General features: G+C 44.7%; 7 protein-coding genes across 7 annotated transcripts; 3 read left to right on the forward strand and 4 right to left on the reverse strand.

The window, feature by feature from the left end:
• Positions 1-42: 42 nt before the first annotated feature.
• ATNIH1004_006558 (MFS transporter) lies at positions 43-1,740 on the reverse strand (the record flags this gene model as incomplete). Its single annotated transcript, XM_033571185.1, has 4 exons — positions 43-1,221; positions 1,277-1,391; positions 1,448-1,656; positions 1,711-1,740. 4 exons carry the CDS (start codon positions 1,738-1,740, stop codon positions 43-45), a joined length of 1,533 nt encoding a protein of 510 aa, XP_033427217.1.
• A 2,287-nt stretch (positions 1,741-4,027) lies between these two features.
• ATNIH1004_006559 (pyridoxal phosphate-dependent decarboxylase family protein) lies at positions 4,028-5,461 on the reverse strand (the record flags this gene model as incomplete). Its single annotated transcript, XM_033571186.1, has 1 exon — positions 4,028-5,461. The coding sequence occupies one exon, from the start codon at positions 5,459-5,461 to the stop codon at positions 4,028-4,030; it is 1,434 nt and encodes a 477-aa protein (XP_033427218.1).
• A 1,757-nt stretch (positions 5,462-7,218) lies between these two features.
• Positions 7,219-8,646, reverse strand: ATNIH1004_006560 (alpha/beta hydrolase; the record flags this gene model as incomplete). The annotated part of the gene is made up of 1 exon (XM_033571187.1): positions 7,219-8,646. One exon carries the CDS (start codon positions 8,644-8,646, stop codon positions 7,219-7,221), a length of 1,428 nt encoding a protein of 475 aa, XP_033427219.1.
• Positions 8,647-9,375: 729 nt separating this feature from the next.
• On the forward strand, positions 9,376-9,872 carry ATNIH1004_006561 (uncharacterized protein; the record flags this gene model as incomplete). The annotated part of the gene is made up of 2 exons (XM_033571188.1): positions 9,376-9,519; positions 9,579-9,872. 2 exons carry the CDS (start codon positions 9,376-9,378, stop codon positions 9,870-9,872), a joined length of 438 nt encoding a protein of 145 aa, XP_033427220.1.
• Positions 9,873-10,203: 331 nt separating this feature from the next.
• Positions 10,204-10,550, forward strand: ATNIH1004_006562 (uncharacterized protein; the record flags this gene model as incomplete). Its single annotated transcript, XM_033571189.1, has 2 exons — positions 10,204-10,412; positions 10,475-10,550. The coding sequence occupies 2 exons, from the start codon at positions 10,204-10,206 to the stop codon at positions 10,548-10,550; spliced, it is 285 nt and encodes a 94-aa protein (XP_033427221.1).
• A 3,463-nt stretch (positions 10,551-14,013) lies between these two features.
• ATNIH1004_006563 (Clr5 domain-containing protein) lies at positions 14,014-14,922 on the reverse strand (the record flags this gene model as incomplete). Its single annotated transcript, XM_033571190.1, has 3 exons — positions 14,014-14,573; positions 14,631-14,740; positions 14,795-14,922. 3 exons carry the CDS (start codon positions 14,920-14,922, stop codon positions 14,014-14,016), a joined length of 798 nt encoding a protein of 265 aa, XP_033427222.1.
• Positions 14,923-23,277: 8,355 nt separating this feature from the next.
• On the forward strand, positions 23,278-23,979 carry ATNIH1004_006564 (aspartate/glutamate racemase family protein; the record flags this gene model as incomplete). Its single annotated transcript, XM_033571191.1, has 1 exon — positions 23,278-23,979. The coding sequence occupies one exon, from the start codon at positions 23,278-23,280 to the stop codon at positions 23,977-23,979; it is 702 nt and encodes a 233-aa protein (XP_033427223.1).
• Positions 23,980-24,129: the final 150 nt, after the last annotated feature.

Genomic DNA, 24,129 nt, shown 5'->3' on the forward strand with positions numbered 1-24,129 from the left:
AACTGTTTACCATTTCTACCTAAAGCTATATTGTTAAACATACTATTCTAAATCAACGGTGAACCTTTTCCGAAGAGATGCACCGGCGCGGCTGAAGAAAATCGGCAATAAGGCCATCCCTAGCGTCACGAATCCTAAGAGGGAGTTCCCCCAGCCGTACCCGAGACTTTTGTACATCGGCGGCCCAGCCAGCGGCAAAAGCGCACCGAAGAGTGAGCGAGTAACTGTCATTGCGGCAACGCCGGATGCCGCATACCGCGGGTATGAGTCGATGATATACGCCTGGACTGTGCCAAAGAGACCATTCAAGCCGAAGGCGAAAGGGAAGAGGCCGATTATGGGAACGATCCAGTGCGTCCGAACCTGGACGGACCAACCATACCAGAAGAATGAGATTGGGACAAACAGTGCAAAGGGGAGGCAGAGTGGGAGACGCATTTCCGGTTCCAGAACATTGTTGTTTTGCATCTTCAGCCTGATCATCATGCGATCGCTGCAAAAGGCAAAGACAATCAGGCCGACAAAAAAGCCAAGGCCCAGGCCAATATACGCGAGACCACTCATCTCTACGCTCCAACCGTATTGATCTTCAAACACCGTTGTGATGGTGGTGAAGAGAAGATAGAGGCAGCCGTACACTACCGAAATATACAGTGACAATAGAAATACAATCGGCGAGCTAGCCAATAACTTGAAGACCCTGGTGAAAGTTGTGAGGAGAATGTGCAGTGGTTTGCGGGCCCCTCCCTCTTTGTCATAACAACTGCGAAGCTCGGGACGCTCGAGTTTCTTGCGAAGGGCTTTGGTCTTGCGGTGGATGAGAATAGCGGGATTCGTTTCTCGGTTCGTTATCATAACGAGCAGTGTCAATGTTCCCCCCGCGATCACCAACACCCAAAAGCTCCATCGCCATCCCGCTCGTTGGGCAATAAACCCTCCACAGATTGGCCCTATAACGGGCGCAAAAAGTGGGCCGAATTGAAAGAAGGACAACGCAAGGCCTCGTTGTTCCGCTTCAAAGAGATCAGCAACGACACCTCCTCCAATGGTGAGACAGCCTGAACCTCCAAATCCGGTTAGAAATCGGAAGACGATCAAAGCCGAGAGATTCGGAGCGAGGGCGCAACCAATCTGAAATAACACAAAGATCGAGGTTGCAACGTTCAATGTGAGTCGACGACCGAACATCTCACTCAAGGGAGACAGTAGCAATGGACCGCTCTGGCGTTGTAATTATTAGTAATGGCTGAACAGTTGTAAAGTGTCTGAGACTCACAAAATAGCCGAATAGATAAGCCGTCACCGCGAACGAGCTACGAATCGAAGATGTATTTCCGAATTCCTGACTGGCAAGAGGTGCACCAGGTGCAAATACGGATGATGCGAATGGGCTGCGAACTGGGGTCAACAGCTGTCCCTTTTAGGGAAGGGAAGACTCGCCCCGTACCTGATGAAGGTGATGACACTAACAGTCGCCAATTGGAACCATTTTCGAGATGAAGGATAGTTCCTATTTTGTTTACTGTTAGTCAGGGCTCTACAAGCTGTAGAGAGGATTACTCGCCTCGGATTTAAAGGGTCATCTTGGCTCTCCCATCCGACGATGTCTCTATCTAGGTCCATCTCTGGATAGACCTCTCGGCTGACGTCTTGTCCCTATCGTGCCTTCAGCGAGCCACTACTGCTGATGAATATGTAGAAGATACTCACATCTTGCTTTTGCTTTTCTTCGTCCGACATTGTGCGAAAGTATTTATTACCTGCAGTCCCACAACAGGGAGGATAGTGGAATTGACCTTGCTTTATAGTTCAACGACCGCCTATAAAATTTTTGCAAGACCATGTTTGACTCAATGCATAAAATCCATTATGTGATGCTGTCTGTTAATCGTGATTGCCACATCATTCACACCACAGCTTTTTGCTCCTCTATAGACTCTTAAGAATAGTAGAAATATAACGATGCCGAAATTCAGGTTAGCGTATTTTACAGGTCCCACTGTGGTAGCCAATCATTTACGACTGTTACCCAGATTAGGTTTAGTCAGTTTAGGCTCAGTCTAACCAGAATCTCGGCTGCCGAAAAAATATCCGAGTTTCTGGTTAGTTCCCATCCCACTCTCTCACTAAGATTTCCCCTTTTGGATAATCCGAAGCCTTTGCGAAGGAATTCAGCATCCGATACAGCTGAAGCCGTCATCCAGCAAGAACTTATGCCATCACTTCTCATCATCCTCCACCAGTATTCGCCGCCGCATCTTCGACAGAACATTGCCCAGTCTCGGGTTCAAGGATAACTTTTCTAGTCTATAGCTTCCATGAAGACTCAAGTGAGCAATTGCACTTCTAGTGGTCTTGTCCAGGACATTAGGTTATGCTTGGAATCCCTGCGTCATCTTGGCTTATATGTTTTATCGCCGTTCCCTTTTATACTTAGTTTTCTTTTTGCTCTGAACATTGTAGTTGTAGTTATCTCAAAGTCGGCCTCTTATATGATCAGTGGAAAGCTCGTATCAGCTCCCCTCGGTACAGAGGACTATCACAGATAAATTCGGACACCCAGGGAATAGTGTTTGGGGGGATGTTTATTTCCTTCTGCCATTTATTTCACTGTTACAAACAATTGATTCTCTTGGGCATCTAGTAATTCCGCGGTCCACACAACCGTGTACTGAAGATACCTTTGCTCAGGGACCACAGCGGCTCCGCCTTTGCAGGGGCTACCTATATGCTTTTACCCTAGGCACTCTATCTAGCTTTCGATTTTCTACTCCACCAACTTCTGTCGAGCATTTTCCGCGGACATTCGATTGTACGAATCTATTTATTACCCCATTTAATTCCCACTTCAGCTTAAGGGAAAGGCTCAAAATACTTACCTCAACGCATTCTCAGGGGATGCTTTCTTAAAAATTAGCTATTAATAACCTATATAAGGGAATGTAATCACCAGAAACTTCAAACTTTAATACATGGAAACCTGGGTAAAAACAACGGACTGCCTTGAGAGTGTAGAGCTATATATGGCACACAAATGAGCGAGTACAATATATGTTAACTTGTTTTCACTGCTCGGCATTTTGATAGACTGAGACACGCATATAGCTCAAATGGTGGCGAAATCCCCTACCATTAGGAGAAATGGCAGATATTAAAACTCTACTGCTGTTAAAGGTGAACTCTGTAGCTGAAAACATGTACAACTCAATGCCAGAATATGCCAGGCATCCAATTCAAAATCAAGAAAGAAAAATTTTCACACGTCACTCAAAGAATTAGAAACGGTTAACAAGGATTATATTGCGTTCAGCAAGAGAATAACTACGATCGATGACTTACTGAATCAAAACAATTTTGCCAAAACCAGTTGGATGCCAAATCCGACAATTAAAAGCTGGACTCCCGAGGAACAAAGAAATACTTTCTTTACCAAACAGTTAAGTCAGCTCTCCCTGACATGGGCTGGTGATAAAAAGGAGCTAGAGACCAAAATCCAGGATATAAACAACAGCAATAGCATAAGCATGCTGAAGAAGGAGCATGAGCTGATCAAATGAGCTGAAGCTTCCGAGAAAGCTGACAGTCAAAGCCAACTACGACTTGAAAATAAAACATCACCAGTTCCATTAGGGACTCCAAGCTGTGTTCAAAGAGGCTGAGCTCCAGCTTAGAGATCACAAATTTGAAAGCAGGGTGGATGAAGTGGAGTAATCCATGTATAATAAGCCATAAGCCATATGAATGGCCTATACTGACACGAGTGCAACTTCTGGTTTATCTCAGCAAGCTCAGTTAATTGAATTCCATATAGTCAGACTAGTAATTGGATCCACCACATGTTATCGCACATTTACAGTGAGGTTCCTTGATTTCAGCAGTACTTAAAACCTTTATAGCGGCGTACGTGGACCGAAAATAAAGGTGTGCCGAGGAAAAGATATAAAAGGGATACAATAAAACAGCAATAACGGTGAATATATACTATGTAAGTTTATTAAGCCTTTCCATGACTTCCTGATATCAAGATTTAACTCCGTCCCTGCTCAAGGACTCGTTTGATTGCTTCAACAGCTCGAGCAACATCCTCAGTAGATGTCTGCCAATTAAGCACCGAGACCCTCATGCAGCGTTTGCCCCTCCACGTAGTGCCGCTGAAGAAGGCCTCGCCTGTTTGTGCCACGGCCGAGATTACTGAATCAGTCCACAGATTGTGGTCGGCCAAGGCAGCGTTATCTTTGCTGTCCAGGAAGCGCACCAATCCTTGGTTCACAGTGGGCTTCCATACGAGCTCCGCCCCAGGTAGGGCTGCAACTTGAACGACCAGACTTTGGGCGTGGCGACAACACCGCTCGATTAGAAGTGCTACCCCTGACTTTCCAAGCTGGCGGAGTGCGGCGTACGTTGCAAAGCTTCGACCACGACGGGACCATTCCGGATTCCAATCGATTTGGTCACGAACAAGTTCTTGGTGTGTCAGGTAGTTTGCGCGATACGACATCGAATTCTTATGAGCGTCTGGGTGTCTGACAAAAGCATACCCACAGTCGTAAGGTACATTGAGCCACTTGTGGCCGTCGGTAGCCCAGGAATCTGCCAGATCGACTCCTTCAAGCAGATGACGATAGGCAGGGCTGGCTGCCGCCCAAAGCCCAAATGCGCCATCAATATGAACCCAGGCCCCCCGGCGGTGCACCAGATGGATGAGCTCCGAGAACGGGTCATACGCTCCGATATTGAGATCACCAGCTTGCAACACCACAATAACCGGTCCGTGTGAATATTCCGCCAGGGCTCTGTTCAAGGCCTGTGCTACAAGGCAGCCGTTATCATCGACCGGTAACTCCACCACAGAACGGCTCCCCATTCCAAGCAATCGTACCGCGCGATCAATTGATCCATGTCTTTCGCTGCTGCTCAACACTTTGATCCGAGGGGCACCAGTAAGACCATAAAGTTCATGGTCCCAACTATACCGAGCCAGGATTCTGTTGCGCGCTGCAGCAAGACACGTCACGTGCGCCATCTGACACCCTGAAACGAGAGCAAAACTAGCCGTAGAGGGTAAACCCAGGATATCTTTGAGCCACCGTCCACAGATCTCCTCTGTCACTGCTGCAGCTGGGCTGCAGGCAGATAGAGCAGCGTTCTGATTCCACGTGGATGTAAGCCAATCTGCTGCCAGGGCGGCGGGGAGGGTGCCGCCAATGGCCCATGCAAAAAATCGACCTCCAGCATTGCCCATCATGCCTCCTCTGGTGCTAGTAATTATCTCTTCCAAGACCTGTTTGCCGTCTGTTTCGTCATTCGGCAGTGGTTTATCCAGCTGTTGATGGAGATGGGAAAGGGTGACCGTGGGGTAGACAGGTGCAGTGTCAAGACCCTCCAAGAACTGTAGTGCATATTCTAGAGTTGGCTGCAAAACAGTACGAAAAGTTGAATTTTTTATTCTTTCCAAGCTCATGACGCCGGGGGCTGGTTCCTTGATCTTGATTAGAAATACAGGGAATTTCTGTAAATTGCAAGTGTACAGTCGCTGAGGGAGATATGCTGAGAACGTTCCAAGAAAAGTCTTGTAGGCCCTATTCCTTCTATTATTTAAATAGATTGTCAAAAACGGCCTCAACGGGCGAATACTGCCTGTTGCTGCCAAAGTGGCGAATCAGGTTCCACATGGAATAATACCGGTCGTCATTTACAACATACGCTAGGCAGATTGCTTTAGAGTTTCATAATAGATAATTTAATTGGTATGGTGCCTTCCATAGTATTTTGCTTATGGAAGAGAATAAATTCATAGTTAACTATTCTTTAATGCTTCTGAAACTGTCATCCTCTTATATAATGAAGATATACCACAGGCACTGGCAATGAGAATGCCAAGTATGGAGAGGAAAGGAAGAGGATCAAGGCGAGCAAGAGTATAGATCTCCATTACTACCGCTTCTCGATGACCAAACATAGTAGATGGCCCTATTTTGGGAAAAGTGGCTTATTTTTGTACCTGAGTTTCTCTCCATTTTTTATTTTTCATAGTCTCTATTTCATCACATAAACTCAGCTGTTCGGTTTCCAGCACATTTTGAAACATAAAGGCTTGCACAGCCAAGTTAATAGCATGGCCAGTACAAAGATGCGACGATGCACAAGGTCATATTCAATTCCTTCTTTTCCCCGGAGATAATTTCCTAGTATGTCACAAAGCTTATCATTTGCAGTGTGGTTATCACAAACAATTTAGCTAACCTTTTACTGGATCACATAGCCTTTCAGGACAGGAAGAAGAGTGGGAAACTACCTCCACTATAGTTTCCCGCAGTTCGAAAATCAAGAAGGCCCCGTAAAGTCTTCAAATTCCGTGAAAAAGAAGCCGATTTGGTGAGGTCCAGATATCCAGTGAAAAATGAATGATTGATAATACTAATTTGAGCGTTTCCATATAATATCCTTGTAAACTTGCCATGACTGATTGATCTTAAGGGTTGAGGTATATGTTGTGATAATATAGTCCTCTGATTCCAGATTCAGCATTCGACAAAGAGCACGGAAATCAGGCCATTCAAAAATAGAAAATGGAATGTTTCCGGTAATAATTAATAAGACTAAACTCTTATGGAATACATACTCTTCAAAACGGGAGAAGAATACACCTACTTATGTTTTTGTCGAAATCGCAATGTGCAGTTTGTTTATTATGGTCTGCAAATGTGTACATTTGCTGTAGACAATTTGCCACTCAAGAATCATTCAATTTCCATTAGTTTTCTGCTTGCGTCATTTTCTATGGACATATGAACTGACGTGGGTATTTGGAGATGCTTAATCAAGACACCGTTGTCAAACTACCTGTGGAAAATTGAGTGGTGAGTAGCTCAGGGAGCTACTTGACTGAGCAGGCTCTGAGCGCTCAATGAGCGGTGACCTGTAATACGAAATACTCACTGAGCAAGCCCCTGGGTAGTCTCATTAAAACGGCGTCCTCCAGAAGGGGAAGTTGCAGTAGCTCTACAAAATTAAGTCCGTATAATAACATATGTATTGTGGCACGTACACTTCCTTACCATCCCATTCTATATTTAGTATTAAAGCCGACAAATTTATGGGATCATAAAAGCACTGTTAAAGACCTGCCTTACAATAGTGGAGAGTTTGCTATTATACATCTATAAAATTAAGTACATACGGATTTCTTCATCCGTCCATTTGAAGCGGATATTCCCCCTATCCTGCAATATGAGCTTTGCGCACAATTTCGTCCCGCGCGTTCTCCATTTCCTCCAAGACCTCGTCTTCCGTCAAGACGGCGAGATTGCAAACATCCACGGGATGGATTTCCAGACGTTTAGCAGTAAGAAATTCTCCCTTTGTAGAAATCTCACCCGAGTTCTGGATAACTTTAGTGAAGAACTCCGACCAGGTCACAAGACTTCGAGACGAAGCCACAGTCCCTTGGAGCACATGCGAGAAGCAGTGAGGCATGGCCTCATACTGCTCCCAGACAACCGGAACCCCTTGTCTCGCAGCCTTTTGTGCAAAGGATTTGCACTCGTCCGCTAGCAGTTCCTCTCCACAAATAATTAAGATGGGCGGTGATCCTTCCCACGAGGGCGCTGCAAGTGGCGAGACAAGAGGGTGGCACAGGGCACTTCCTTCGCAGAACAGGTCCGCTCGCGGAGGGTCGACCGGCCAGATGTCGCAAGGAGGAGAGCTTGTGGGAGAAAACGATGGCGAGGGAAGATAGTCGTACTGAGCGTGTTTCTCGGACGACTGCAAGCTGCGTGTGAGGTCGACGGAGGGGGAGCAGAGAACAATTCCGGCCGGCAGAGGCACCTCAACAGGTTTTCCATGGAACATGACTGTGGGGACATCACCAGAGGGTGTAACACGGTGGAGCTGGAGGATTGTCTGCAGGAGAACCGTCGTTAGGTTTCCCCCAGCAGAATCCCCCCCAAGAACAATACGTGACGCCGGCACCGAGTCGTGGAGTGTGCCCTCCGGGGGATACAGCAGCGACAGATAGGCAACGAGGGCATCTAGCAATGCAGATGGGAAAGGGTTCTGGGGAGCAAGCCGGTAGCGGACCGAGAGAACTCGAGCTCCTGTCAGCTTGGCATAATTGGCCACAACCTCCCTGTGGGAACACGGGTCCATGAGATAGTACGATCCGCCGTGAAAATATAAGAGAGTGGCGTCATTGGAAGTCTCCTCCATCAGGCACTTGTACTTTTCCGCCTCCGAGATAGGCGGCTCCGGTGCATTGGCCGCTACATTTGCGCGGTATCCAGTCCATTCCGCCGTGACGGGCTCGAGAGACGGTTTAAAATACTCATCAGCGCCAGTACCAAGAGCCCGAATGGCCTGGAACAGTGCCTCTCGAAGTGCATTGTCGGGCGGAGCGGGCATGGCAACTCTACTGACCCACATGCCACCTTTAACACCCGGATCTTGGAGCGTGCTCTGTTGCTGTTCGGTGATGGTGGACGGAGGCGAGTTGCATAATACATCGCGAATGATTGAGACAGTCAGTGCCGTGCGGAGATCCCATTTTGGCGATGTCGGGCTCAACCCCAGAACATGGAGGAAGGCAGTCTTGACGACAAGAGGAATCTTGAAAATAAGAAACCGAACGGCATCTAGCGGGGAGGTCATGGACAGAGATGTTTAGATTTTATTGAATCAGTAGCAACGAATTCTAGGGCACTTGCTGGACCAGACAGATTGTAACTAATAAATAGAGAAAGGGGTAGCCAATATTTTAAGTAACTAACTAGCGGGAGTGACTAATTTTATGCCAGATGAAGCACCCGAAGTAGACTAACGGAGAGATACGTAGAATCCCTAATTTAATCAAAATATTGATATTCCCTTTGCACTGCAGTTCTACTATGTTCGTGTGCCATTTGTTAGGCACGCAAAGTTTCAAACCTGACTTCGATGAACGCATTCATTGGAGATCTGTGTAATAAGAGGAAAAGCAACTGCGAAATACTCCGTAGAAAGGCATTGGGAAAGCCCTTCGATGACGTAGCTGCGCCTTGCGGGAAATACCGGATGAAAATTCGAGAATTAAACGAACACGAGATCCAAGACTAACCCAACACCCAATTGTAAATTCTAGCTTCCTGTCTTGCCAAATAATTACCGGAACTGTTCACCCCAGATAGGAAACACCTAGTATCAGCCTAGGCCCTTCCTAACCAAAGGATGCTGAGGGGTGGGATATTGAGGGGTAAACAAAGGTAGACAAACAAAGACGCGACAGGTATGTAAGTGACGAAACCCTGTACCCTACCTAACAGGTAGGTATTTGGAATCGGTCGGGCAACCCAAAAATTCGCGTGGTAGTCATATCGTGGACTATTGTCGTGAGTAGGAAGAATGCCTAAGAATCATGTCATTGTAATCTCCGACACTACATATTTACTACTGCGGCCTCAGGCTGTACTCGCCGAATACGGAAAGAATTCAAAACAGGAAGGTGCGAACTTCCCTCCACACGACACATTCAACTTACAGCGCACTGTTCGATTTGCCTAATTTCTTGTTTCTCTATATCTATAATTGCTTCACACTAATACAAGATTATTACCAAAAAGCCAATTCAGTCATTTGTATGTCTGTTGCTCAACAGACACGCCACCGCCTGTTTAGGTCGATCGCCGAAGGCTGAGGATGCTGAGTTTTATTTCGACCAATGCGAGTCCAGCGCAACCGGGTTCGAGTTCTTACCCAGCGACCAGCCTCATGCTGTTCAGAAATGGAGAGACGCCTCCTTTCCACGGAAGACTGCACAGCTGGATGGGTATGTGCCCTCCCCGTTGAACTGGCTGCGGCCCAAGGAGATGCCTGATAAAGAACATGAGGCCTCCGCCTGATGTGACCGAAACAAATGTATATACGCTCGGTCACGTCCATGATCATAACGTCGTCATCACATCCCTTCCAGCTGGCCAAATATGGACAAACTCCGCCTCGGCGGGAGCAGCCCCGATCCATCTTGCTAGGTGAATGGCGGCAACGTCGACGCCATCGGTGGCATTTTGAGTTAGCACAGATTGCTCTTTCCTTAGATGCGTCTTGTGAAGTAATAATTGGAGGACGGTTAGGTATACTGTCCGCATGGTAGCAGCCTCCCGAAATCCCAAAGAGTCAGAAAGCTTGATACAGCAATCTTATAACGTTTGAAATTCAGTCCCAAGTGTGCTCATGTACGGTGATAATGCCATCGCGGTCGTCGATCGTCAGGTCCTCCACATTCGCTCAAACTGCTGTTACGATGCCGCTTGCTTCCCGTCCAAGACGTCCTTCCTCATGAATACTAACCTGGATGAGGCCCGTGGCGAGGAGAATGTCTTTGAAATTCGACCCAATGGCTTGCGCCTTGATCTGTGCAGCGTTCGGTGGGACCTCAGAGAGTATGTGCGGGGCCCATTTAATTGTCTGAAGCAACGCTGGCTACTCAATAACGACGGGACAGGTCATTTTTTGATGGCCTTCTGAAGGTAACTGCTGGTGGTGGCATTGACGTTGTCCTGAATTTTCTGGTAGGGTAGCTACTGTATGCCTCCTGGAAATGTGTTGCCTCCGGTGGCTGTATGGTTGAATTGGGAAACGCGACCTCTTGCGGAGAGTAAGGCTACCGTTAGATCCGTTTAAAGACATTCGATCCTTCATCGGTTACGATCCTCGAATCTGGCTGAGTCAATAGCTCGATTATTCGAGAATTATTAGTGGACGTTCTGGAGTTGTATAATCGCGGTGCAATCCAAGAGATCAGGCCGATGGCCGCCTTCCCCGCGAACAAAATGCTGGATGCCTTCCGATATATGTAGCAAGGGTTGCATATAGGCAGGGTGGTCGGTCATTTCCGCGAGGAAGATCCTTCTCTTTTGGCGTCTTCTAGGTCTGCTGTATCCTTCCGCAGGGATGCCTCTTACCTGCTCGTAGGGGATTAGGGATCCTTGGAAAGACCACTGCGTCCTAGATGGCATCTCATGAAGTAGGCAATCTGGTATTCCTATCCCGGTCCGCGGGCACATCGGAAGAAGACGCGCTGTTTTTCAAGGGGCTAGAAAAGCTTAGATGCTCAGTCCAAGTGTTCCGTGGAAATGTTATCAGGTGGAATGATATGCAGAATGCAATCGAGTGTACGACCTGTCCTATCGCTGGAGTAATTCAGATGGCTATTGTCTTATAGGATATCGCTATTCTTGACATGTACATTTGGGAATGGAATACTGCGGTAAATCCAAAGGTTCAGGGAATTTGGAACTTACATCATCCCCTGAACAACAACGATTTAGATGTTTTCGTTCTTCTACGTGGGTCGGCTTACTCGGCCAGGCAAACTATGCTGCGGCTAATACGTTCCTAAATTGCTTCGTTGAATTCCGCCATCAGAATCGCGATTCAATAAATCCAGGCTATCTTTATGCAAGGCATCGTATTATATGTAGTATATCTAGTAGCTCGAAGTTCTAGTATCTTTAAATATAAACACTGATAATCGAATACATAACAGCCTGGTCAGATAAATAGGCAAGTACGAAAGTATTTTTGCCGTCCTCCGGCCAATGGCCCAAGTTTCACTAAAGGGGGCAAGAAACACTCCAATAAACGCCTCCTACTGGGGTTTGACAGGGTCAATGCCTGTGCTGTGCCCAGTGTGGTTTCAAACTGGAGCTTCCACCATTCAACTGACCCGCGATTCGACATGAAGGTAGTAAAACTGCATCACACTTGTGGTGGGGCATCCCAAACAGTGTCCCCCACATTAGATAAACTCTTTCTCACAGAATACTGTCGAGTAAATTCTTACTGGGATTCATCACTGAGAAGCCAATTCATAAAGGGTTTCGCGCCCTCGGGGTGTTTCTTAAAGATGGCACCGGACTGCGGCCAACTCACCCGACTATCCTCTGGAGATTTGGAAGCTATATTGTTGCCAGCACAACCAGTTGTGAAGGTTAAGGAGTGGGTGGTATTTGAGGATGACAGGACATCCCCAAGCGTCTGAATGCCCCGGACCCATTTAACGTCCTGTTGTGCTAGCGATTCAACCCAGTCCCATTCATACCTCTGAATACTTGGATCAAAAGGAAGGCAATTGCATAATCATCATTGGGGTACGTCATAACTAGTTTGCCTTCCAGAAAGGGTCAACAAAAGTATCGTAGCTGGTAGGAACGAGCGATTCCATTGCCGAATTCATCTATTTTGATAGACATGTTAGAAAGGGGCATCGTGTGCATCTTGAATTTTTATTCAGTCTGTTGGCTTACATATGAAGAGAGGAAGGTATAGTCCGCTAGGGTCCTTTATGGCGGATTATATGTCATCCCAGGCTTCCACGGACTGATAATACTTGACGCTTGGCTTGGGACCACAGCTCAAGAATTAGGTCAATGCAGCAGGAAATATAATTGCGTTGGAGTACATACCGTTACCACCCCAAAGGACAACCAAATCCCCAGATTCAGCCTTCGCTGCAGAGTAAATTTCATCCAGGCTCCTTTGTATCGACTGAAATTCCCTGACCAGGCTGAGACCTCTGGGTATAGGCATAGGTAAATGAGAAACAGGAAGGAGAGAGGGCAGCATTTTTATAACGAATAAAGATACAATTAGCGGTAGCACACTGGCTGCCCCTTTAGCGTCCCGGCTCTACCCTTGTAGTTTGTTTATTGAAAAGAAAAAAAATCTGAAATTGGCATGTCTGTCAGGAGCAGAACCCGTACAACCTACAGGATAGGCCATATATCAAAAGGAACCGTTGAAGAAAGAACGAAAGAGAAAACGAACAGGTAAACGAATACGATAGGAGAGTCACGTGCTGTGGGTCTGTTCGAGCATACCACCATAGTTACAGATATAGCTTAGTCATAATTTATGTAAGCTACTTCTTCTGTTAAAGTTTAGTAGCGGCCACATGGCCACACCATTCAATAGAACAAGCAATCGCTTCCAACATCTTCGGAGCCGATAGGCCTGAGGTCAAACGGTCCAGCCCTTTACAATGTCTCTGGCACCTATAGGGCTGTCTTTGTGATGAAAAGATTTTTTGAAATTTAGAGACCTACCTCATGCAAAGGGTTGTGTGTATCGTTCATAATTTCCAATTACCATACGGTAACAAGCTTCTCATCTCTTTTGTCTCACTTGAGGCCTAGTGGCGTCCGCTATGGTTTCATCTCTAAGACCCCATGTATGTGCCATTCCCATGCCGCACAAGCGTACGTAGTCAGCAGCCAATGGGCACTAGATAGTCGGATTCCAAATCCATCGAAGCCTAGACTACAAGTCACTGCCTTGAAACCAAGTTACCTCTTAGCTAGGATCCTAGAAATTGTGCCATTACAAATCACATTGGAATTAACTACAACGGAAGTCCAGTATGCCTCGCTCGGTGGTGAGTTATGTTAGTAGATATTCTGGTTATAGAGTAGCATAGTATAGGAAAGCAGTTATATTGCGCGATTTAAGGGGTCTCAAGAGAACGCTGGCGGTAATAACAGTGAGGACCTTGATAGTAGCTAGTCAGAGAAATGGTTGATGAAAACTCTATTATAAACTTTAAGGTACGATCACCGCAGGATCGACTCTGCAGTCACTGGCTCCATTTGACCCACTCCCAAAAGCAGATTATCTACCCCAAAATAGTAGGATAGTGAGCGGATAATTGCGCTCCGCAATCCACCTTTTGCTTCGGTTCTCCCATGGATCCATACTGACTAATCTGTTGCTGCAGGCCAATGAGGGCATACCCCTGGGCCGTCTATATTGCCTTTTGCAAACTAGCGGGTATCCGGAACACCTGTCAAGGGTCCGCGTGAAAAGCAAAGATGGGGAATGGGTTGACTTAACCTTAAGCATTGGGGGGCGTTTAGCCCTCGTATCCATCAATGGACTGAACACGAGACAGCTTGCAGGTTCTAAATTTTATTCGGCATTGGCTATATCATTTGCTAAGAAGATTAATGTAATTTCTGGTATCTCTTTAATGGCTACTTTAACTTGTCATTCTCCCCATGGGTCCACCATCGAAGTATGCTCCTCGATCTTCGGGTATTGTATGGAGCCTGAGGTGGGGTAGGGACAACCATGCGGCGGTTGCTGATCGACAGGCCCAGGAAGACAATAGAATGTCCCAACATAATTGGAGATGCCATTGGAGAATACATTTTCTGTAACAAATAGCTGTGCGGTAGATGGAGAGTAGTGGGAGATCGAAAACGGCCCGGTAAATTCTGTACTGGTAGGGTGATTTGCAAATTGCCGACTGCCATACATAGCTTGTTCTGTTGTCCTGGTCACATTGTCCGTGCTGGAGACTGTAGGGGGCCCAAGCTGGCCGCTGAACACAGTGCTTGTTGCTGGAGCAGGTAACGTTATCTCAGACAGTATGGGCCGGTCGTTCTGCATCAGTGAGTTGCAGCACTCTAAACATTTTGTCTGCGCCAAGCAAGATTCATATCCAGTCATGGGATTGTCTTGCGGCCCTGAGGACATCATAGACGACGAATCTGGTGACCAAGCTAGCTCTCTGGCTTCGTTACTCTGTGCATCGTCGGTGAACTCTGAAGATTGTATTAGTCTCGAACAATGGTATCTGTATTAGAGCCGATTCTGCATACTCTTGGCCCCTTCGTTATATCCATGGTATCTGTCTTGAGCCTTCGTTCGTGTTCGACGAGATGGTTTAGTGACGCGCCATTTCTTCAGTTTGCTTCGTAGCTGGGCTTCGCTATCACATATTGTTAAATTAATATTTGCCATCAGAGTCCTCTTTGCAACTTACCTTGGGCGAAAATTGTCATCAACTATGTGCTTTATGACTTGTTTCAGAGGCCATTCTTCATCCCGATAGAGAGTCACTATCTTGCGCCTTTTAGCATCCCAAATTTCCTTTGTTATTTTTCTCGCCATCACTAAATTGTTAGAGATTGTTCTGTTGTCGAGATGCAGAATGTTCGATGGTTAGTTAGATGTAGAGCGAACGAAGGAAAATGACAGGGCGACAGCAAATATAAGATTTTGAAGGCCAGTCCTCATGCAAAAACCAGTACGTGAGCAGTGCAGTATAGAACAGTACATGCTTGTTACCATGAAGTTGTGGTAATGGCTTCTCCAATACTACTGGTCCTTGGTATGCATCTCCACTTGCTTGTTAAGCCCCCTTTTCCACGAAAACCATACGCAGACTGCCTGTGGATTCTATCGCCGCATTCAATCTAGGCAATAAGGAAAATGATATCCTAAGCCCCTACGTCGATCTGTGTGTCCGCCGACTGTCATCCGCCTAGCTAACTAAGTGTGGTAAGTGGTAATATTGGACCGTCTAGTGTCCACAGAATCCCCTTGTTATTGATCGGCCGACGCTACTTCGGGCCTATTAAAATAGGAAAATGCATGTGAGTAATATCTTATGTGGTGCTATTTTAGTGTTTTCTGGATGAACAGATGGAGGGGGCGACAGATTTTGGATCTCTCCCTGGTTGATCATTGTCAGATGCAACTGCTGAGGCTTGGACATATTTCATTCCCAATCTGCGGATTTGTCTGGTTCCATAAAAATCTCCTTGTGAATGGTTATAATTCTCAACCACCAACGGTATTTGGGAAGATGGCAAAAGTAGAGGGAGATGACGGTGAATGTCCGTCAGATCCAGAGCTTGACACAAAGCATGTCCATGTGATCCTCTCTAAATTTTGACAAAACAATGTATGTCTCTGTGGGTAGGAGAATGCCTCCTGCCCTGCTCAATTTGAACGGACTACGACAAATGAGGAAAATTGGAGGCACTGGCCATTCTCAGTTACCACTGGTTTATTTTCAGATGGGGTTCACCATCCTGAACCTAGCTATATAACTGCCCAATCTGAGTGGTGTATATACTCAGACGTAGGAATGTCATGGCCTAGCGGATTGGTGGATACCACTTAGGAACCAAGGAATGGCACCGTAGATCATGTTGAAAGGTCAGGCAAGGCCCAAACCATTCCGCGAGCGCTTGATCCCAGCGTCCTGTGATATGGATCCCATGGATGTTTTTGGCTCGCCGGTCAAATGGATACGGTACTGATGTTACCAACCATTACTAGTAGGTAAGATAAAATGGAGGTTGGGGTATCTCACAGATTATTGGGTCCGGTTCTTTGGTGGCGTGTTCCAGAAGTGATTTAACTCTGGTTCATTGCCGGTCGGAGAACTTTATCCTCAGACAAGGCTTAGCAGGAGCAACGTGGACAGATTTATAATGATTTATAACAATTCATAACGTGTTTGATTTGTTGGATCCCATCCCTTTTCTTATTAGATAATTAAAGTATCCACCCTGACGCCCTATAGTACTGGGTCTACATATTCCGTGTAGATAGATCATCTTCACCTCATCCAAGTATATGGAACTGTAATTTAGCTCCTTTCAAGTAGCAGGCTTGTTCTCCGTTTATTTGTAATTCTTGCGGGAGAGGTGGAGGGGAGGGTAGAGAATACGAATTTACCAACGTGTAGAGGAGATGGCTTAGTGTCATTACTTCTAATTGTTAAATGCAATCCTGCTTTCTTATTCCGTTTATTTTTGGTCCATATAGAAATACTACGATTATGGAATGATTACAAGGATGGATGCTTACGCTAAATTCATATTAAATTTCCGTTTCACTCAGTAAGTACATATACATCATATGTCTTGTAAATGCGGCAATCTGCGCGCAGTTCGGCGTTCGTGTAAGGAATGCGAGTTTGTCTAGTGGACAGCTTTCTATCCTCTAGTATATACCCACTAGTTGGCAATGATATTGCGCTCTTAGCCACCCACCACGGGAGTACGTGCCGCGTGCTTCAGGTGTTCTGCCATATATACTACCGGGTGAAACTGAATATAGACGAGCTGGTTAGGTAGAAAATAAGGCCAATAACCAGACCCTATTTAAATATGTCAGTATAGTATGCAGACCCGCCTGGAGGATAGACTTACATCCAAACAAATTGACAGTATTATTAAACAAGTATTGAACTGAAACAGCGGGGTATATTTGGACAGGACATGATCTGAATTAGTCATCTCTTAACATTGTGTGTAAACCAGACATTCAAAGCGGCATCTATAGGAAGGATGAGGAGCTTTGAGGTCCGATCCCAGTACTTGTTAATAGTCGCAAGCACGGGCAAAGGAAGTGGATATAAATGAGCTTGAATCCAAATATAGAAGACTGCAGTGTTAATAAGTGTAATAATTGCAGCATTCCACCATCTGACAACCATCACTCGGCTTTTCTTTAGTACCATGATCAGGAGGGGGTTCACATTAATCTACACCAGGAAATGCATTTCGAAGGCCCACAAGAAGAGAATAATAAAGAGAACCGGAATTTTGTCAAGGATAATAGGGTTAACCTGCGTAGTAACAATTGCCAGGGGTATGCAGAGGCTCTTCACCCTAGTGGAATAACCTCCTCTAAAAGAAGCCGGGCAATAATGCCGATGGCTAGATTTACGAGCATCTCCACCAGGACCATAACCAAATATGGACTCCGATATGGCGATAGATAACTCGTGCTTGTCTTAAATGGCATTCCACACGGTCAGAAATCCAAAGCTAAAGGTGAATCCAGAGGCGATTCCCGCTAGTTTAAAGTCGTTAGGGGAAGGAGGCATGTTGGTGGATATTAAGAAGAGCAAATGAAAGCGAACAAGCATAATGATAAGAGTCCTAGAAGTTGTAAATAGAAAGACATTTGAACAGGGAAAGGAAGAACTGCTACAAAGGACAAATGAGTAACTGGTGATTTATTACTTGTCTCTTTGCATCCTGGCCTTCTACTACTATTCTCACTAAGGGACAAGACTCAGGTCAACATCCTTATACTTTGAGGAGTCTGGAGGCTTAGTTTGACTTTGGGTTACACAGTTCAGGGTTCAGAAGCCTTTGTCTAACTTAATATATCCCTCCCCTCCCTTAAAAAGAAAAAAGGGCCTTAGGATTTTAAGAGACTAAATTGGTCGTACAAGACCAGGGCCCTTTGCTAGGGAAGGTTACCCACTGACTCAAAAAATTGCAGTCGTTCATTTGTATCTGCCGGGCGGGCTGAGACACTAGGTAAAGTCAATATCAAATATAATGTTCTCCAGATAAACTCAATTGCCCGCCTGGCTTTTTATGGATTATCAGGGAGAGCCTAATAAGCAGGGGAAAGGCTCGCAGCTTTTCCCCTTCTAGGAAACTTTTTAGTTTATTTGGAGACACAACAAGATTTATTGCAACCTGGGTGTGCATGCAGGAATTGCTTGAACAGTATCTCCATTATTTCTTCCCATCTCGCAAGACTATATATAAAGGCTACTAGAGATAGACAGGCTGGTTTTCCATACGAGTATTGCTAAGCCTGTCAATCCATATTTTAGTATGGATTAGTATGGAATGGATGGAATACCTGTTCATACTTTTTAAATACCCCATTGATTTTATCGTACTATTATTCAACCCTATTAAACTCAGCCAGTTTTGAAGATCTTTTATAAAATTTAATCAACATTTAAACCTTATAGTTATCTACGAACTACTAAATTTTATCACATTTAAACTTAATTTGGAAACATGGAGGTTCAAAAACCAAAATTACAGTAAGAGACATGTAATGCCAAGTATTGCAGTCCATACTAATACCTATTCCATACCGAGTATGGATGGAAACGGGTATTAGTGTGTGGAAAACCAGCCTGGAGATAGGCCATAGAAATCCTATGGCAAGAATATACAAGGTGCATATATGTCAGCGAAAAACTGGAACTTTACTGATGCAGGTCACGCCCTTCACGAAATAGACTGTGCGCTCCTATTTGCCAGTCTACAAGTGTATTATCTGGATAGGCTCTAATATCAATCCCAGGATAGCAAGAATCCCGACCGGCAAGATGTGTATGCATTTTGGGTTGAATATAATTTCTGACCAATTATCGCTATCAAGTATAGAGAAGTTTCTTTAATTCTTTAATTAAATTAAATGACCTATAATTAAAAACGAAGCAGGTTGTAGAAACTATCTACTGGTATGCACATTTCCTAGTCTATATTATTGAGTAGCGTAACCGGGGTTTTGACTATCGATAACCATATCACCCAAGTCTAGCCCTATTTAAGAGAGAACCTACCATATTGAATCTTTGTCAGATCTAGCAGGGTTTATTTTAGAAGAAGAAGGGTGCTTTGGAGTACTTTTGCAACATGGCTTCTACTAATATTCCTTTTACTCTTGCTTGAACCTTGTTTTCTTCTTACACAAGCTCACTTTGTAACTATACATTATTTTCTTATTTCAATCATTCATGATCGTGTCTAAATAATACGCCTGGATTTTTATTATTTAAAATCGCACAAGCAGAAGGATGGATCTAACTTCGAGTCATAGAACCAAAGGCCTTAACTACAACTATCTGACTCCTTCGATTCAACTGGTACTGAGATATTTCCCCTAAGATATAAAAACACGCCTTAAAACTATTTCATGTCACCCATACAATGGACGGCCCCACATTCAAAGAAAGCACTATAAAAAATATCGAAAGGTTGAACTAACATGTGTGCAACTCACTTGTAAAATTTCTCATCGAAATTATCGAACCAAGAGAGAGAACCAAGCATCCATACAAGGGCGGGGACTGGGCAAGTCTAAATTGGTGGCCAACTTGTGTTTACTATAATACACCAGACCACTTACCTAGGTCAAAATGATGAAGCTCCCAGTAATGTTGGAAGCCTAATTTTTATAAACAAGAGAGCGAAAGGAAGAACTAAGGCAATAGGATCGGTTTAAGCTCTTGGCCGATGTTTTTGTAGACCTATATCTATAGCAATTGATAAGGGTGCCACTCAAACAGGAGACTTTTAAATTCAAACGACGATAGGCTTTGAAATTCAATATGTTTAACGTCGTTTCCCAGTATAATGGGAATCTGGCATAGTTACAATATAAATCGGACGCTGGTGTGTATTTATACCTTTATCCTCTTTTTAACCTGTTAATTAATGTGCAAAAATAAGATCGCTGACCCTACATCTATCTATCTCACTGGACATGGATGTTGCATACTTATACGGTCAGAACTGCATAAGTGGTTCTCGGCGCTCGCCCTAGTTCATTTGTCCATACTTCGAGCGTTCGACCTTGTGGAATTTCAGGGGAAGTGATGCGCAGGGAGCTATTCTATCAGCTACAGGCCAACTAGCCTAACTAGGAAGTAGATGTCATTCAGTGGAAACACCAGGAATCGCAGTATCTCAACCAACTGAGCCTACTAAGCGGTTCCTTATATTCTCATTGAGGTGTTCTACTATCTAAAGGATTCAAGGGTTGAATCAGTCGTCAGATACTCCGCACCGCTAAGTCAAGCGGATTAGTTATAACTAGTGTTTCCGTAAAAGACCTCGTCCACCTTCAATCTTCAACTTAAGACTAATCAATGAAATCACGTGTGTTCTTCCTCTGGGCTTTAATGTTTACAATGGATAGCTTTATTTAGAAGTCAGTCCCGTTATGGGAGAAGGAAGAAGCCCTAAACAATATAAGTCTTATATAATTAAAAAAGGTCCGAAGTATCTTTATATTCGAAGCGGCCCTTGCTTATAAGTGCTAGAGCATCTCATCCTGTCTTCCTACAAAAGCTTTATATTATAGATATGCTTTCCCCACCGGAATAATAAAAAAAAATAAGGTCTTGCTTATACCGGCTTAAAGTTCCCAACCCTACTTTTATAAATTAAACCTTTCCCTTCGTATCTCCGTCTTTGTACCTGTGTTTTATCTAGATTATTCTCTTCTTAGATATAATTACCGGGATTTTCGGACTCGGGCCTAGTGTCTGAAGTAGATAATAAAGGATATACGTTCTGGCTATCATTATCGGCACTATCCTGGTGGCTAATTGTTATAGCCAAGCTCAGGATCTTAACTATTCCACTGGACCAAAAGACCACTATGGGATCAGATATTCCTGAGCGCCTTATATGGTAGCGCACTGTAATGTTAGGTGACGCACCCACACCTAACACTAATAATGTCTTCTATGCCTCTGTGTGCCCTCTTTTTTAAATATTTCTTTGTTTTTTATTTTTTATTCTTCTTGTCTAGCTGATAACTAAGAGACTTTTAAACTTGTGATATCACGCCAACAGCGTTTTTAACACCCTTGAGTGGCATTGTGCATGTTAAAGAAGGCGAGCAAACGCTTCGACTATAAGCATAACAGAATGAAGGCGGCTCCGATTGGATAATGTGGTTAATAGTAATAATGATGATAATAATAACCAGGGCAACTGTGCAATAAACATAAATATAACAGCACGGAAGGCTTGGGATTAGGCCGGCCTAGTCAAATAGGGAAATTTTCCTTTGCCAAGGGAAGAGACTTACTCCACCATCTAGGTCGATAGGCTATTCAATAAACGGGGGTGCATATAGCGCAACATATTTTTGTGCTTTAGATATGACCTTTGAAGGCCGCTGGATGCCAGAAATAATTCAGTAGGGCTATGACTGGAAGACTGTCGCGCGGTACTTTCACCAATCAAATGTATCAAATCGGATAGATAACCGGTGTGAAACAATATTCGCACTTGTCATGCAGTCCTAATGATCTGCAGATTCGGCACAATGAATAAGGGTGCTCAACGCATGTAAAACGCTGGGAGGTTGATATAATCCAACTCAGAGAAGCTCCCCCACCGGGAGATTTATTTCCTAAGCAATTCATGAAATTAAAGGTCCTTGGCACTCTGGGCAGCTGTCCTGGAAAAGCTCGTGAGGCTGTTATACGTTTTTGTTTATTGCTGTAGTTGAAGATCATGCTTTAAGTTTAAGCTGAACGAATCCACATATAGGTGATACAATACATTCGTATTAATTAAAACCGTTCCTTCTATAATTTCCGGTATCAGATTTAGGTAATTATTGTACAGTCGCGTTTCCACTCCAAGCCCCCCCTCACTACCAATTCGCCAGTCACACGGGGACTGACTCATACCGCCGATCCCGGATCAGTCAGCGATTTTGACGCTATCAGAATGCGTTGCGGCCAATGCCCAAGTCTTTCAGTGTAAAACAAGGCAGTAATGAGAAAATGGAGATTATAGTCTAAGGCCTGTGTACAAGCACACGGAGTGGTGGAGAGAAGAGAACACAGCAGTTTGTAGCTTGGGCACACGCCACGTCCATCCCACCGACCACTCGTTAATTGCTGTATTCCGCAAGAAACAGTGTACGAGGATCCGAGAATGCACATTTAGTAAAGTTCTTTTTGCTTTTGTTCGGAAAATTGGCACCAGTGATGGATACTTCAAACCAACATGGTCTGGCCGAGACTGCCTATAGACTTTTCATCCGCGGCGGTCAGATCGATCCATGATAAAAGAACATCTCCATTTTCTTGGGGTTAGAGAGCAACGCCTCTATCAAGATACTGTAACCCTCTGTCTATTATTGAACTTATTCTCTTCAACAGTTTTCCACTTCTCCCAGGGTGATTGATCCACTAACAAAAGCAACAAACTTACTTGCTACGCAGTTGAGTGCCAACCAAGGGATAACCCGTAAATTACTCATTTGCGATTTATAAACGATGACGTAGGAGCTAGGCTCTTGTGTCACCACAACTTTGATTTGGGTAGCTGTCATGTCTCGCTTCTCCGCACCACAATGTAATGCACTGTGAGACAATCTATAGTTTAAAAATAACAGCATATGATACAACTGAGAGTAAAGCAGTCTTTTTTAGTAGTTTGAGTTCCAAAGTATCCCCAATGGCTTTTTCTTGGACAAATAGTAAGGTAGCAGTGGGAGATTCGCGGCTAAAAAGCGCTGTGCGAAGTAAATTATATAACTAAACACAAACCAATAACTATCTAGCGGCATAGCAGTAATTGTCCTTGCTATAACAAGTAAGGCATTATAGGAAGAGTAAGAGTGTTTAGTTCGCATTCCGGGCAGCGATCAGGTTGGATATTTGTCAGATATTATGGTATTCTGATGAGGAAGTCTGGATTTCAGAAGGATGTTCTACCCAAAATCACTGTAATCAAATCGATAATGTTCGGATTGATAATCATTGCCAAGCCTGATGCGGGGTATTGGGGTATATATATTTCACCGACGTCCTAATCAGGACTAGCTTATTCTGACCATATCTTATAATGGTTCAGAACAGGCTGTCTTATCCTTTGACTTCTACAGTCTTCCTTCACGCTCGAACAATCGCTTTTCAAGTTGATTTAGCAGAACTTCTCCATGAAAACAATCGGCATCATTGGCGGCATTGGGTGGCCGAGCACCATCGCTTACTATCAAGCCATCAATAAACTGACTGCCAAGCGTTTGGGTGGCAGTGGCACGCACTGCGCTAAACTCGTTCTTATCCAAACCGACTTCCATGAGTTAGAAGAGTTGGTTCAAGAAAGCCGATGGGATAAGATCGGAGAAATCTTCATTGGTTTAGCAGAGAGGCTTCAATTAGCGGGAGCTGAACTATTCCTCTTAGCGTGCAATACCTTCCACATGGTAGCACCTCAGATACAAAGCCATATTAGCCTGCCCATGGTTCACATAGTGGATACAACGGCGCGAAAGGTTACTGAAGGCGGATATAGGATTGTGGGACTGATTGGCAGTCGGTACACGATGAATGGAGACTATTTTATTGGGCGACTGACTTCAGAGTACGGCCTGACAGTCGTGGTTCCAGATGAGGGCCAGCAGAACGAGATTTCCGGGGCACTTCACGGTCAGTTAGTGCGGGGAATTTTCCTCCCAGAGACAAGATCCCTTTTTAGGGATGCAATAGCCTGCCTTGTTGGCCGCGGTGCAGAAGTGATTATCCTTGGATGTACTGAATTTGGCCTTATTGTACAGCCCGGAGATAGCCCAGTCCCTATTGTTGACACCACTATTGCACATGCTGAAGCTTCAGTCGAGATGGCTATGGCGGACTAAAAGATAGTAAATTTTTTCGAATGATAGAAACATTAAATCACTCAGTAGTACGGCGAGTAATAGAGGTTTGAAATGCAAAGCCTTGAAAGATCTATTGTGAATCTTTATCCAGTAATTTCCGGTATTTCGAATGGACGAGAATCTCGTCAG

The sequence above is a fragment of the Aspergillus tanneri genome, assembly GCF_003426965.1.
Source record: "Aspergillus tanneri strain NIH1004 chromosome Unknown AapTan_4_pilon_pilon_pilon, whole genome shotgun sequence".
In the NCBI taxonomy this organism is placed as follows: Eukaryota; Fungi; Ascomycota; class Eurotiomycetes; order Eurotiales; family Aspergillaceae; genus Aspergillus; species Aspergillus tanneri.